The 16,881-nt window shown below is 36.9% G+C and overlaps 1 protein-coding gene across 2 annotated transcripts in view; it reads left to right on the top strand.

Annotated features, from left to right (window-relative positions):
* Positions 1-894: 894 nt before the first annotated feature.
* The window catches only part of LOC113086679 (FYVE, RhoGEF and PH domain-containing protein 5-like), a 36,900-nt gene continuing 20,913 nt past the window's right edge, over positions 895-16,881 (top strand). For both annotated transcript variants that reach the window (XM_026255478.1, XM_026255477.1), the window contains exons 1-5: positions 895-1,694; positions 3,267-5,965; positions 11,467-11,584; positions 12,966-13,024; positions 13,490-13,520. In XM_026255478.1, coding sequence (XP_026111263.1) covers positions 3,339-5,965; positions 11,467-11,584; positions 12,966-13,024; positions 13,490-13,520 — 2,835 coding nt within the window. In that variant the 5' untranslated portion in view covers positions 895-1,694; positions 3,267-3,338. The remainder of the gene's footprint in view (positions 1,695-3,266; positions 5,966-11,466; positions 11,585-12,965; positions 13,025-13,489; positions 13,521-16,881) is intronic.

The following is a 16,881-nucleotide window of genomic DNA, read 5'->3' as shown; positions in this document are numbered from 1 at the left end:
CTGTCTGCGTGGATGTCTTGGTGTAAAAGAGAAGGTATGAAAATAGAATTAACAGAATTATATTTACAATATATGTTTAGAATTATGATTAGACTACAGTTGACTTCCAGGTGTTTTACTTCTACAGAATGTAATCTGATTTCATTGTATTGTTTGCACTGATTTTGAGTCAGAAGTGTCAGGCCCACATCATTAATTTTGAATGCAACATCCATATACAAGTCCACACAGAATTGTTGATTTTTAATCATTAATTTGTATGATTATAAGGTAAAAAGGGTTTGTGCAAAAATTTGTGTAGTAAAATTAAGTAATTACTTTTTGCAGAAAGTTTGCTTTAATAACAATGTATGATGATCATTGGCTGTCAAGGTCAGTTGAAATTTGGTTGGTGTATTAAAATTATTATAAAAAACAGAATTATTATATGTTAAATAAGGATTTAATCCCAGTAACCTTGCATGCCAGATGAAAAGTCTAGAATATATATATATATAAATTTTTTTTTTTTTTTTTTTTTTTTTTTTTATTAATGTATTATCTTTGATGGGGCACCAACTGAGTCAGGACTATCACTTGTGGGACCTCAAATAGCCTATTTGGTGCTACCTCTGGGTGTTCCCTGTTTGGATTATTTATAAGAACTCTTTTTGTCTAAAAATACTCATTGAACTAGTGGTCTCCTATCAGTCTGTACAGTAGGTCCATTAGGAAAAATATAGTCTAATTCTTGAATGCAGTAATTCCCCAGTAGAGTTAACAGCAGCACCTTTGTTCATTTGTTGCTAAGGAAGCATTGCCTGTTGTGCAGGAAAGAGGGATAGCAGTTTCCTGTTATGAAAAGAGGGTTTTAAAGAGCTGCTTTCCTCCAATCAGGCAACAGATGAGCAAAAAAGGAAGCCTGGCCAAAAGCATTTAGAGTAAACTGTTTTAGAACCTGTTTTAAGGAACATTTGTTTGCCCAAATCTTTGATAGGCTACCAACAAAATTACTGCATTTTTATGTTTTTACGTAGTATTTTTATAGCTACAATAAAGCAGGGCACAGTTAACGTAATGTTAAATATTCTGATTCAAGCCACCTTTATATGCTGTAAATCTAAATCAAATGACAATGTGGTGATCCAAACCCACCTTGATTAGAAATTTCGAGTAATTTTTTTTATTATACTGTATTGTATTTTTTTCTGTGAGAGCAAGACATTGTTTAAAATAGCCTATCCTCTATTAGGGACACTGAAACATACCGTCTCGTGACAGCAAAAGAGCAGCTGTTTGTGAAAGTGCTGTACGCCACTGATGGTTATTGGCTTTAGATGTTTTTCTCTGAGGTTTCGGTCATCGATCCTTGTATTCCCGTGAGGGAGACTCGCTGTACCTCCTCAGGAAGCGCGCGGAAAACACCTTCAGTCTCCACGCTCAGACCGGAGCGCGAGCGCATCTCTCTCATTCCTTCAGGCGGGAAGCGCGCGGTCCAGAAAAGACCTGCTGCAACATTTGATATTTTTTGGAAGCACTCCGTCGAATAAGTGATGAAGTGTTCACTGTTTACCTCTCATGCTTTATGACAAATGCCACTGGAATAAGTTCACCTCTGGATATTACTGGTCATACTGTTGCTTTGGCGGAATATCAAGGAATAATGTGGAAATATTTCAGATGCCATGGTGGATGACATCCGACAATGAACGCCGGTATGAAAAAAAAATAGTCCTGTGTAAACTTTTCAGTATAGTTAAATTATGTGACTTTTTAGAATGTGAAACTTAAGGATAGTCAGCAGCAAGATCTGTCCACAGTTTTGCGGGGTATTTTATAAATGCATACATTATACGTTACTGTAAAAAAGTATATGGAATTAAGAAGTAACTGACATAAGAATATATATATATATATATATATATATATATATATATATATATATATATATATATATATATATATATATATATATATATTCAGATGCAAAGGCTCTAATGAGATTTTTTTTAGGCTCGTATGTTTAGGTTCAGTAATTTTACTCTAATGGCAATGTAGAGGTCATTTTCTATGCAATTAAAGTGAAATATCTGAACAAAAATATAGGAGTCTGATGAAAATGCTCATTTTAGAAGAAAAATTCAAACAGCACTTATAGGCTTTTGCATCTAAACTCTTTATATATGTGTGTGTATATATATATATATATATATATATATATATATATATATATATATATATATATATATATATATATATATATATATATATAGCTAGGCTCTTCATTTATGTTCATTTCATTTGTCCTGTTTGCTTTCAGCTGGTAGGACTAAATTAGCAAAGCACTTTACAGCCCGTATCTGAGATTATGTAGCTACTGATGGCTTTGCACAGTGAAGTTTGTTTCTGCCTTTATTCCTCCCATTGTGTTTAGCCACTTGTTTTAAGTGAATTCTTGTTGCATAATTCATATCCTGTTATTTTGCCAAGGGGACCTTAGTTGGGATGTTGATGTTTCTCTTTTTATTGTTCTTTAAACGCACTGAAACGACCTTTTCAGCAAAAGAAAAAAAAAATTAGCCTCCAGTCTGGGGGGTTTTGTCTGGGTGGGATTTATCACTGGAGAGTGAATCATAGGAAGTCTGAAGAGAAGGAAGTGTATTTGTGTTGTGCAAAACTGCGCTCTTGTAGAAAAAACGGGGAGGGGGTTCATGGAGAAGACATGGTGCACTGTTAATATCCTTCCCCTTTGCAATTCCTGTCCGCAGTCCTTCCAGGAGAGTCTGCTGGAATAGTTAATAAGTCATGTCAGCAAACATCTTAGCAGGGTGAGCACCAAGTGCATGGTGAGTTTAATAGGACGTGCGTCAAGGCAGGTAGCAAATAACAGGAAAAGACAAGGGGTAAATGAGTTTTGTTAAGAAAAAGGGTGTGTTTCACCAAAAACGACCTTCAGGTTAACCCTTTTTGAGAAGATGCACTTGGAAATCAATGGATGGGATCTAATTGGTTGTTATTATTTATTTTCATTGTTTATATATATATATAAATGTGGAAATCTGTTTGGTGTGAATGGAGTGGGCATATAATCACTTAATTATGTTATAAGTTCAGAGGTTGCAGTTCATCAGTTAAATGATCAATGTAGACCAATCAGTATGCTACTTTAAAGGATCAGCTGATTTTATAATGGCATACTGTTAGTCACTTATTTCACTTATTTCTATTGCAAGGTCAAGGATATCCAGTTCAATAACTGTACTTTTTGTCTCTCTTTCTGTTTGCAGATTTTTAGAAGCAATTCCAAACTTATCAATCAAAGACAAAACCATTTGACTATAACTGAGTGTTCCACCCTGATGTCAAAGCCTTGTCCCTCCACCCGAGGTCCTAAACCTCCTGTGGCACCCAAACCAAGGCAAGCCTCTGAGGTGAGCCAGAGCATTGTGGGCAATGGGTACTTGACATCCTCTGATAGACTGGAGCTGAACCAAGATAATGAATCAGAAGTCATACAGGATGAAGCAGATGCATCCAGAGAAAACTGTACGGATGATGACGTGGACTTATCTGACAAAGAGTTTACTGTAAATTATGATACTAACCATGACACAAGTTGCTATAAGGAAATAGAGGAAGGATTACAAATGGCAGAGGATAAAACAGTGGGAGAGGATGATGGTAAAGTTCATCAAGCCACTGAAATAATGCATTCAGCCTCTTCAGATCTATTGGAAGTGGTTGATGAAAGTCTTGATTCAGCAAATGAGGACCACAGCAAAAACACTCATGATACCAAACCAGCTGAGAATGGAGAAGAAGCTTATAATGTACTTGAAGACACCTGTGCATTTTCTGAGCATGAGACACTCATTAAAGATCAGCCTGCAGTAGAATCTCAAAGTCTGTATGAGGAGATTGATGACCCATCATCAGACGGTTTTTATTGTGCCAATGATCAACATGAAGAGGACAATAAAACAGGTGCAAAATGTGTTCATGAGGCACCACAACAAGATGAGACTGGACTTTCTTCAAAATCTACAAACTGCAGTCAACCCTCACTATGTGAGGAATACCCTTATGATGTCATTGGAACACTGGATGACAACAGTACTTGGCAGGCTGAACGTGCTACCAAAGACCCATCTGGACGTTTCAGGTTTGCAGAGACAGAGGATGCATTTGAGCCCTACTCTGTCATAGAGGTTGTGCCAAGTGATTTGACGTGTACCTCTGATCCAGAAGCAAGATGCACTGATGATGAGTCCAGCAATGAGAAACCAGTAGACTCTGAGATTGCAACAGAGGGAACGTCAAACCAAGAGCCTTACTATGTATCATCGGACGATGTGGCAGAGTTAGAGGAGGAACAGGAGAAATTAGAAAACTGTGATTCTCAACCTGCTTCTGAGGGTCAAGAGATGGAAAAAAATGAAGAAGTGGATGACTATGCTGACATCAAAGACAATGATGGTGACGATCAGCAGGTGGAGTGTGTGTCGTCTGAAGATTACGTCGAGATAGGGGATGAAGATGAGCCAGTAAACATGGAGAGAAAAACCAAGTGCAAAAGTATAAGAGAACGATCGGCCAGAAGGGCACAAGCTGATTTGAGTCAGAGGAACAGCTGCCAGCCACGTCTCAGACTTTGCAACATTACTGTTCCTGCTGACTTGGATGTAGGCAGAACTCCAGAACTTACAAACCGTGTGGTTTTTGCCCACACCACAGAAGCATTTGAAGAGGACATCGAAGAGCTGGACTGTCATATTGTGCCTTTCTATGAGGACTCGGACACAGAAAGTGATGAACACATTTACGAGGAGGCTGGCTTCGACTCGGAGGGCGAGAATTTTATCTCACTGGACAGGAAGAGCGTTGTGACGAGATCTCGCTCGCTCTCTGGGAAAGTACCTGGATATGTTCCTGAGACTGTGCCTGAGGAGACGGGCACTGAGTACCAGTCTCACGACTACTACACTGTGGCCTTGGACCAGAATGGAGTTCCACATCCCAAGCTTTCAGATGAAACAGAGGCAAACTGTGTAATTCCCTCATTGAAGCCAAGGCGCTTTCTTCTTTCTCCTCGTTCGCTTTCTGTTGAGGGCAGAGATTTGCCGTTTTCAGGGCACTTTGAGGGTGAGAAATCTCCAAGAGAGGAATGCAGATTGCAAAAAAAAGATGACACACTTTCTTTGCCCTGTGTGATTACTTCCTCTGGAAGCTTCTCTCAAAGAAGTCACCAGTCCTCCAGTGGTGTGTCAACACCTACATCTCTAGTTGATATCCCACCACCCTTTGAGTTAGCTTACATAACTAAGAGGCCTGTAACCAAAAGCTCCCCATCACTTCTAATCCAACACGAATCTCCTGACAACCCCCAAAAGAAGAAGTCTTCATTTAAACGTTTCTTGGCTTTAAAATTTAAGAAAAAATCAGAAAGCAAAGCACGTGGAGATGGCAGTGTCCGCTCCTCCAGGTCATCATCTGAATCTAGCCACCATGGGCCGATTCGAGTGCTCGAGCTTGATCGAAGGAGTACAAGTGGCTCCCCGCAGCTTCAGTCTCATGTGGGAAAGCCACAACGTAATTCAGAAATACCTACCACTTTTCTGCTTTACAAAGAGAGGCAAAGAAGGCAAGGTGCACCCAAGAGTTATAGCAACAGGGGTATAGCCAGAGTGGAGTCTTTTGAGGACCGCTCTCGGCCCCCCTTCATGCCCCTTCCCCTCACTAAACCACGCTCCATCTCCTTCCCAAGTGCAGATACTTCTGATTATGAAAATATTCCTGCAATGAACTCAGACTATGAGAATATACAGATTCCACATGGACGACCCACTCGGGCAGTCACTATTACAGAGTTCTTCGATGACCACAATCGGACATCAGCACCTGCCAATGAGAACGATGGCTATGTGGACATGAATAGCTTTGCAGGAATAGAAAACAAGCCCACCACTCAAGAGCAAGACCCTGAAAGGTATTTTATACAACTATGTACTTAAAATGAACTTTTTTCACATTGGTAATCGTAAAAAGGATAAAAAAGGGATCTGAAACAAACTTTATTAGGAAGACGTATTTCTGCGTAAGTCGTTGAACTCTAGCATAAGATTGTCTAGAGAGTTATATTTTGAATGCTGAAAATCCTTCCTCTCAACACAATGGCAATACCATCACACAAGTCTGGAGGAAGTGCTGGCCAAAACAATGTTAACAGGAAGTTAGGCAAGTGTTTGGTCACTCTGATAGCTCAGCTTGTGACTCTCTCTATCTCAGAATACTTTCTGTAATCTTCCTGGCTGAGTAAACAAGACTTCAAGTATTTCAGATATTCTAGAATATATCATGAAATATTGGAGAGCTATAGATACAGTATACAGGCTACAACAAGATTTTGTCCACCATGATTGTGAAAGTGATGTTGCTTAATAACAACAACAATAATAATAATAATAAACAACTTAACATTTTAGACACATTATGGCCCAGTTGTTTTTCCAATCAAAAATTGTAGCAAACAAAGCTAATGCAAGATCAACATGGCTGGAAAGCTACTAGCTGTTGTCTGAAGTAGTGTATAATTATGCAAGCTGACTTAACACTTCGGTGCCTTGTTGCACATGTAGTAGTGGAGCAGCCTGTGGCGTCGAGATTTATGGGTTGGAAAGATGGACTATGCTTGCAGGGTAGCTTATCTGATATTCTCATTTGCAGGATTTGATGGTACATTTGTTGGAGTACCCTATCTGTGTGAGAAAGGATACGATGCAATTGTTCAATGATACAAATAGTATGGTAAGAAAGTGGATTAAATGTTAGGGCTATTTTTCTCCTTTATTGCAATGCTCTCACAGCCTGATGCAGGTGAGTGGAGGGGAATAGATGAGAAAACCAGGGAAAGCTTTCTGTCCTCTGGGTGAGCATTTTGGTAGCATGTAGTGTTATTAAACCAAATTCCCCATGTGTGTTTCTTTTATTGGGCTTTTGGGAGATTTACAGAGGTTTAAAGACAGATGACTTTCTGACCTTCTTTTGACTGTATGACCCTCTCTACTCTCAATTTGCCACCCTATAGTAACCATTAGAAACCTCTGCTCGATTACCTCCAGTGTAGTCAAAGACCCTGACTTTTTCAAGTGGCCTCTGGGTAGCTTTTAATCCGATTTTCAGACAAACACAAGGGAAATTTCCACAGTTTATTGCTCATTATGCATAAAAAGCTATTTTTCAAAATTTTGTTCCGAATGGGAAAAAAAACGATTTTTTTATTGACACTGTAAAAAAAACAAAAATCCAAATACATGTAACTTGACATTAAATATTCACTTTCTTTAGATTTAAATTGTATAGATTATGCATATATTAAGCATTATAAATGTAAATTCGTAAAGCTCATCTGATAGTACAGATATCATGCTTTAATGCTAAGTTAATGTTTAGTTTAATGTTAAGTTAAATAAAGTAATAGCTTGATATAGGTTCATGTGATTTTTTCCCCATGGAAACATTTGGAAGTTACCCTGGGCCATAGTCTTTAAACTTTAAAACTTTAAACATTCTCCATTATTCAGAGGATGATACTGGAGCCAGAGACCTTTTTCTGGTGACATTATTGACTCATTGTGTTGCTGTGCAATCTAACAGCATTGCATGTTTGCAAATGGGTCTATGTGTCTGCACCATTAGCCGCTCTGTGTCCCAAGAGAATCCTCCGTCACTGCTTGATGTTCTGTCTGTTTTTGTCATATTTTGAATGCTTGCAGAGAAAAATTGACATTGCCTCTTTGGTGGATGGAGACACAATGACAGTAAACTCTTGGTGATTGATTGCAGATGCATAAAAAATAATATTTTTTCATGCCTAAGCCAATCAGAAGAATGTCTTCTACTCATTGTTGATCCTAAAAGACATTGGGTAGTGTGAGAGAATGATTGAGGAAAGATGTAAAAGTCCTTCAGCACAATAGTGTTGTAGTTATAAATATCACTAGTGTGTTTAATATTGACTATGAAACCCCCTTTATTATGAAATATTTGTCTATTTAGATTCTGAATAATCATTATTTTAAAAATCATTTATGGGTCAAAGACAAAAAGTACAATAAGTGTAATGAAGCTTTTTTATATTATATTATTTTATATTATTACTTTGGCTCTTCGTTTTCATGGCACTTATAATATTAATATTATGCAATAGTTATAGAAAAGGAAAATTACATCAAACATACAACAGATATAGCAGCAGCCACTGAATTGTTGTTCAATAAATTAAAACTGTCCTGTTTAAGTAAATAGTTTTTCTGCACAAAATTATATGTTTTTACAACGATTTACAATGTAAATGTAATTAAGTGTCTTGTCAGGCATATGTTCCACAACAATCAGTTTATATTATATTAAAAAACTAATTAGTTTAACCCAAATACTACTAACTACTTAACCTATTACTCAAACTTTGCTACTATACCATTTTGGCCATTTGGCAGCAAGATTTTAAATTTTGTATGGTAAATTATTTTATTTATATTTCAATATTCACAGGTCTGAATAAATATGTTGTTTACATTTTTACATAAATGACAGTGGAACATTATTTCACTCACAGTTGAATTTTTTTCTATTTTTATTCTAAATTATTTTTATTAATTTGAAACTTGCATTTAATGTGCTTTCTATGTATGTAAAATAACTTTTGTAAAATTTCTGTACATGCGGATTAAAATGTCTTTGGCCCTCATATAGAATTAAATAATCAGAATTTTCTATTCTATTCTATTCTATTCTAATATAATATAATATAATATAATATAATATTATATTATATTATATTATATATTACTTTGGCTCTTCATTTTCATGGCACTTATAATATTATTATTATGCAATATTTATAGAATAGGAAAATTACAGCAAACATAGAATCAAACATAAAAAAGAGGAAAAGAGGAAAAGAGTTTGAGATATACTTCCAGATAACTTTGAAAATAAGAATATATTTTCATATACATTCATAGTGCCTTCTGCATTTTGATGCTCACAAAGCAGGGTGTGGATCTGGCCTGGTCTGGTCTGGTCCCAATTGGGCCTGGTGCCCAGGGCTTTCAGGTCATTGCCAGGTTATCCCAAGAGGGGACGCACCCAGCCAATGAGCCTCCATGCCGCTGTTTACAGGAAATGCAGGACAAGGGCGAGGGGACAGGGTCAGTGGGATGGGGTGGAGACAGGCAATACCGATCTCCCAGACTCCCCTGCGACCCAAACAACAAGGCGAGGTGTGGCAGTCAGGAAAGCAAGGCTACCACAAAGATGTTGTTGTCATCGTTCCCAGCTTTCTCCATCTCTTTTCTAATATTACAGTAAAAGCAGGGGCCAGTGTTTGACTAAAATAATATTTACAATGTAATTTACAATGTAAATATGTACACATTTGTCAGAAGGCTGATCGTCTGAACTAAATATAACCATTTTTAAAGCAATATCTGGCATTAAAGATAACTTAAATGATTCTGAAATAATAACTAGATAAACAAAAAACCCATTTAGAAATGAAATTAGACCCTTTTTGATCTGTTCGGAATCTTAGCCCCAGCAAACTAAAACCAAATAAGAATATGCATCTCTCGGTTCACACATGCTCTTCTTCACTCTCTCCTCATCTGCATTCAAATACGTTTTGTTAAATGAAGTCTGGTAATGGAGTCATCTCAGCGATGCTTATCTTCTATAATAGCACTATTACACAGATTCAGACAGAGAAAGGCTGGGGTTTCTAATGTATATTTTATTATCAAGAGTTTAAATCAATTGAATTACATATAACAAGCCTCGGGGAAGCTTCAGGCAGTAGGACATATAGGTCTGTTATAGGAAATCATTGCACTCTCTCAGTAATTTTCTGTAGTAAATTTAGCTCATGGGTACCTTAAAGCAAACAGCTTAGAGAAGTACTTTGCTCCATAATTGCTTCTCATAAATGGTAATGTTGAAGTGTCAGGAGCATTGTGTAAATTGTCACTTTTGGCAGATGGAGAGATTATGTACAGTAGGATTGATTTTCTGAAATTTCCTTTTTTGTTTGTTAAATTAGTATTTTATTACATACTCATGTATATATTCATATTGATTCATTTGTTTTACTGGACTATTTTTATTTATTAGATTATTTTGTTGTATTATTTTATTGTTGTGTTGTGACACTCCAGATGTGTTCATAAAAAATAGCACATCTTTGTTTGATCCTGGGGAGTTACATATGGGTAGTTTCAGTTTGAATTTATTTGAAAGTTGTTTCAGATGAAAGAAGAAACTTGTTTCGTCTTATGCTAACCATCATTCCAATTTCACTGAAAATGGAGTCCTCAGCTGGTGAAATCGCTGAAGATTGTAGTGACGTCCTGCCAGAAGGCTCCTACATGCTTCACCTGGGGCCTCTAAACGAACTGTCACCTTTGCTCGCCCAGTTCAGCTGGCTATGAGCAATGATGAGCAATTTCCACTTCCAGCTGCAGACATTGTGTATGTGCAGCGTACATTGTCCTTGAGTAGTATGACACCCAGCTGGGCACCTCTAAACCTTTTGTACATTGACAATATGCAAACACACTAACTTTAATCATTTTGAAGTTTTATTCTGTTTAACAATTTTTTGACACCACTAATGCAAAAGACAGAAGAGTTGCTAATGCCTGTAGATAAGTGTAAGCACAAACACACTCCCTTAAATGTGCAGTTGAATGTATCCTCCACAGTATATAAGCAGCTTCATGTGCACATTTGCATATCCTCAGGGCTATCTTTTTTTTTTTAAGTGCTCACCACAGGATAACCAAGCCAGCCCTTCATGCCCAACCGTAAATGTCCTCGCAATCTGGCCCCAGCCATCCGTGTTACTACTGTAAGGAGGAGCAGGAAAAAAAAAAATGAATTGTTCTCACCAGGTCTTGTTTAAATGAAGAGGGGGAATTTGTTTCTCCTTGGCAAAGGGTAATTTCTGCTCGGCTAGACACCAAAGTGCCCTCTACTATAAAACATTGTGCTTTGAGAGGGTTTGTTCCGTTGTTTTTGATATGGAGAGTCTGGCTGATTTGTGATGTTTGCCACATGCAGTGTTCTGATAACTGTTTAGTTTCTCTACTGGGGTCTGTTAGTCACAGCTATGGTGGTGGACATTGTATCAGTAGGGATTAAAAATAAATCTACACATTATATTTAGGATTTTTAGCCTAGGATAAAGGCTGAAAACTATACATAGCTCATCAAAGTTTCTGTGAATGAATGATGTGCATGATCTCTAAAGAAGAGACTTATTAACCAACATATAAAAATGGTCCAAACATGGTCCCTTTCAAATTAAAAGTGTAAAATTTCCATAATGCAAAATGCTAAATCCTAGGTTAAGTGTTGTGTGAAAGCTTACAGTACCTTACCCATAGTGATCATAGTACATTTAACTCTCTTTCATGTTTCATCTATTCACAGTGCCTACACTGAGCCATTCCCTGTTTGTTCTGTGTCTGCCACTGTGTCCAATGAAGAAGACCATGGACACACATCTGAGGAAGAGGACGGTTCTGGAGACCACTGTCATGACCGACAGGTCAGCTCTTGCAAATATTCTGATGTCAGAGCTTGCTAGTCTATAGTGTTACATACACAAAAATCAAGGTTCAAAGGTTTGGGGTCAATAAAATAATTATTGAAAAAAAATAAGCATTGCATAAATAATGTTATAAAAGATGTTATTTTAAATAAATGCTGTTATTTTAAAATTTCTATTATTCAAATAATCGTGAAAAAGATTAAGCAGATTAACTGTTTAAGAATACAATTTTTGAGAATAAAATCAGCATATTACAATGATTCCTGAATGATTATGTGACGACTAGAGCCATGGCTGCTGAAAATTCAGCTTTGCATCACAGGAATAAATAATATTTTAAAATATATTAAAATATAATTATTTGTTTTCAAATTTGTAATATAAATGCAGCCTTGGTAAGCACAAAATTTTTTGTGGGTCCCTGATATCAAAAACGCAATATTATAAACCACTCTGTTATAACACAGTAATAATGTCTTTATAATCTTACAATTTATGACTATGTATACACTTTTACTGTAGTACCTTTTCTAACCTTTACCTCTACTGTTACCCAAGTAATCACATTTTTGCATGCTAAAGTAGATAAAAACAAGGACCCTCCCTGTTAAACTGAAATTCCCTGTGTGTGCAATTTTTGTGAGATCCAGGTTCATACGTCTCCTGGCAGTCAGTTTAGCGCTGTCGTGAGAGGCAGACCCCACCCCTTCCCTCTGCCACTGTAATATCAGCCAGGCCCGGCCTTGTGACGCCTACTTCCTTGTTTTCTTCGTCTTTAAAAAGAAAAGAATATCTGGGAGTAACCTATCCCAGCCTGATTCCAGCATAACAACAAGCTGGAAACAAGCCAGCTTTATTATGGATTTTTATATGTGCATAAAAGTGACCCTAGCACAGATATGAAAGACTTTATTAAAATCTAAACATGGATACGTAATACATCAGTGCTAGCAGTGAAGTCCCAGTCATGCAGTCATGTTCTCCTAAATATGTCCATTCAGTAGTAACACTCGTGTTCAGACAGCTGTGATTAGCTTGCAAATCAATGGTGGATTTGTGCTTGCCATGAACACAGCGTCTCATCCATAATGCATCTGTGCTCAAAGCGGCACGTTCCAGGAAAGCTTTCTCATTTATGTTGTGCTTTAATGAAATAATCAGTCTTCTTTTGACAGGATTGTATGAGAAATTAGATCAGAACATCCATTCCTCTCTCACTCTGTCTCCATATGTGTCTAGGAATATATATATATATATTTCTTTTTACCATGCTCTGTGAATGAACTGTGTATACTTGAACTCTTTAAACACTAGGTTTCTTCATTTATCTCTCATGACTTCTCTTATCTCTCATCTCTTTATTTTCTGTCACATTCAGATTGATGGCCGATCCAGAGCCTACTATGTTGCCAAAGACCTGGTGGACTCAGAAAGAGAGTGAGTCTTTGTCTCTGTCTGGATTTAAGCACATTCCAAATACAGTCCAGTTGTTTTTCATGTGATGTCCTTCAGGGATCTTCTTTATCCAGACCCTGTCCACATCTTTATCACTGTCTAGTCTTATTCAATCGACAGCTCCTCTGATATTCAAACTGACAGCCTATTACTGGACTGTCTGCTTAAAGATACCGCATTTCAGCAGCGGCTCAATGAGTTATTAAGTGTGAAGATTTATTAAATGTGATCCACTATCCAATCAAGCCTGCTTTTTCCCCATAAGCCCTTCAAATGTATTTGTTATGTATCAACTGGCTTCATTAATCAACTGTATATATGTTGGCATCACTTAGATGATCAGGAATATATCTGCTTGACAGAACTGAACAGCTGTTTTTGTTCTAAGTCTATTTGTTTTTATTTTTCTACTAACAGTAAATGTCATCTTTTTTTAATAATCCACAGACACGTGAAGGCTTTGAAGATTCTTCAGGAGGTATGAAAATCTTTTTTTTTTAATACATAATGTTTATAGGTGACATTTTTGCATGTATTATCATTTGAGATTTTTCTTATTCATATTGATTGATAGTAATATTTTCATTTAGTATGGATGCATTAAATTGATCAAAAGTGGCTCTTAGAGAAAATAATTTTAAATGGAGTAAAGAAAAATATTAAAGGTGGGGTAAGTGATTTCTGGTAGCCAATGTTGATATTTCAAATCTCGGTGTCCAATCGCAGGCCTCCCCGCTACTTGAGTTCCCTCCAGTATTTGAATGCTTATCGTAAGCCTTTTTTTGTTCCGCTGACGTTTTCCTCTTTTGTATTTTTATCCGCCATATCTTTCTGCCATCGTTCGGCTCGGCCAATGTCCATCCTAAGCATTCTCTCATTCACATCATGAGTAGACACACCTCTTACTGACGATTGGCTACAAGTTCGTTTTCTAAAGCGTTTTTAAAATAATACATACCCCACCTTTAAGTAAGACAACCATTTTAATCATTGATAATATTAAGAAATGTTTATTGAGTACAAAATCAGCATATTTGAATGATTTCTTATGAATCATGTGGCACAGAAGACTGGAGTCAATTATGATAATATTTCACAATATTACAATTTTAGTTTTTTTGTGATCAAATAATTGCAGCCTCTGTGAGAAAACATTTAAACATCTTACCGACTCCAAACAGTAGTATAAATTAAGCATTTTTGTAGGTTTGCACAAATCTATGCAATATGATGGCTAGTCAATTTTCCCACACTGACAATCACTCTGGCTTTATTACAGAAGTTTATGTTTAGCAATGTGTAGACGTGCTTGTATTGTATTGGTATCCAAGACCTCTGTGGCTTAATGCTTCTGTGAGGTAGTTACTAGCAGATTAAAGCCACTGAATCCATAAGCTCATCTCACTCAATTCTACCAATGTATACATCTCAGACAGGCATTAAAACAGTCCTCAGCCAATCAGTATGTGGCTCATCTGTTTTGCCCTTGATTATACTGACTTACACTGCGACCAGTGAAATTATGTTTATTAGTTTTAGTTTTGATTGTTAAGGCAAGCTCCATTATTACCATTGCTCAAACTTGGAGTGCTCTAGACATGAATGGTCCCTCAAGTCATGCATGTTGTTAAGAAGAGGTATGCTGTTACTTATTTAAGCAAGCGGACAAGAACACTTTAGCGACAAAGCAATACTCTAGCAACCATCTAAAATACATAAGCAACCAGATAGCAACACCATGAAACCCTACCCTATCAGAATTCCAGTGAATTTTGCATGGGTAACACTCATGAATGAATGAATGCATTTTAAATGACATAACTTGTGTAAAACAGCTAGATTTGATTTCATGAGAAATGCAAAGGTCCTGTAAAAAGGCTCCTAAATTAGTCTTTTACTGCTGCTGTCACTACCTGTGTCTTCTGTCTTTGCAGCCAATTGCAAATGTACAAATATTCACTGCACCTTTATACACGTAATTTTACACATACCTTGAGAGACACACTTAGGTGGGGGTTTACAAACCTTTATCAGTGTTGTTTCAGTAACTGAGACTTCCTGGCCTTGACAACCTTGTCTTGAAAAAGTCTGCCTGTGAGTGACGCAATACCTACGCACCAGGCTTTTGTTTGGGAATCTTCTCATGAGTCTCATCACTGGTAGACATAAAAACATGCCTGAACAACTTGTCAAGGTGTGTGAAGTGACTCTAATTCCCTCTGTTTTTGAGAGAGAGTCTATCAGTTTAAGACAAGACATATTACAAGTTAAGTCCTCAAAGTGATTTGTGTGAAAGTGTGAAGTGTGAAAGTGACATACAGCCAAGTATGGTGACCCATACTCATAATTCGTGTTCTGCATTTAACCCATCCAAAGTGCACACACCTGTATGTGTGTGTATATATATGTTTTATACATTTAGACATTAGTTGCACTCACTCATTATATCTCAGTGTAGTGAAGACTTCAATGAATGCCTGGTAGAAGGAGAGTTTCACTGTGTATCTGAATGCATTGGCTTTTTACACTGTACTTAATATTGCTTTGTCATGTAGTGTGTCCAGTTTAAGTTATCATTTGTTTTCATTAGCTCTTCTACTCTGACAGCCAAAGTGTCTTCGTACCTGGTTCCCCAGGGCTGCGCGTGTGTGTGTGTGTGTTATGTGTATGTGTGTGCATGGCTTGCAAGGTCCATGTGAGTGATGAGATTAGCCAGAAAAAAAACTATAACCTATTGTTTTAAACATCGTCCTCTAGACTGTAACCTCATAACTAAATTTAGCACTTTTGTTTTCATGATTAATACAATATGCATCCCAGTTATCAAGTTGAGGCGGGGCTGAAGGAGCAATTTAACACAATCCAGTGGGAACTTTAGTTCTTCATATGGTGCACCTCATGTAAATTACTATACTTCATATTCACCGTTTTAATTGCCTCATTTGAATAAAATAAGCCATAGTCAATAGAATCGCTGTCCTATTACCGACTAAAGAATGCTAATCATATACATGCCTGTGTGTCTTGTATGCATATGCTCTCTTGTATTATAGTAGAACTGTAATTATAGTTCCCCTTATTCATACATAATGCTGTAAATTTGCATTGAGCAGCATAACAGGAGGGGTCATGAATGGAGCCAAATGAATAGGCACATCACAGCGAGTATGCAGTAGTATTTCATGAAAAGCTTTCGTTTGAGAGAAGGTTTAGTTTGATATTGATGTGCTATAAATATTTATACTGCATTTAACAATTAGTGGGTATGTGGAAAAGATAAAGATATCATTAATCACTGTGCTGTGCTGTGCTGAATGATAATGAGCTGGAGGATCTGAGTCACCTTGATTTTCTGTCCACTATGACATCATTAAAATCAGTGTTCAGCTGCTGTCAACAGTGACTTTGAGGGTGTTTCCTTCCCTACTGTTGCTTGGGGATTTGCAGTTTTTATGTTTAGCATAAGCATTTCTTAAAGGCACTTGGTACTTGACAGTACTGTTTGGTCCTAGAGATGAAGAGGTTGAAGAAACAAAGCAAAATAGCGCAAATATTGTCACTGCATTTTGTTTTTTGAATAAAAATTTACTCTCAGTGAAATTAAATTCAGATCAAATGGAAACTTTTCCTAAAAAGTTCAAAAGAACAGCATTTACAGTATTGGAAATCATTAAGATAAAGTTTAGGAAAAATCTGAATAAAAATATTTTCCTGGGTTGCTTGGCTTGACATTCTTTCTCTCCATTTTTTATTTATCTTTTTGTCTCTTTCTTTCTCTCAGTCGCTCTCTCTGTTTTGTGTATTCTGAGAGGAACAGAGTGCTCCATCAGAATGCTACA

Source organism: Carassius auratus, unplaced genomic scaffold (genome assembly GCF_003368295.1).
Source record: "Carassius auratus strain Wakin unplaced genomic scaffold, ASM336829v1 scaf_tig00043813, whole genome shotgun sequence".
Lineage (NCBI taxonomy): Eukaryota > Metazoa > Chordata > Actinopteri > Cypriniformes > Cyprinidae > Carassius > Carassius auratus.
The sequence above is the reverse complement of the archived record's forward strand: the minus strand, read 5'-3'. Positions and strand labels throughout refer to the sequence as shown.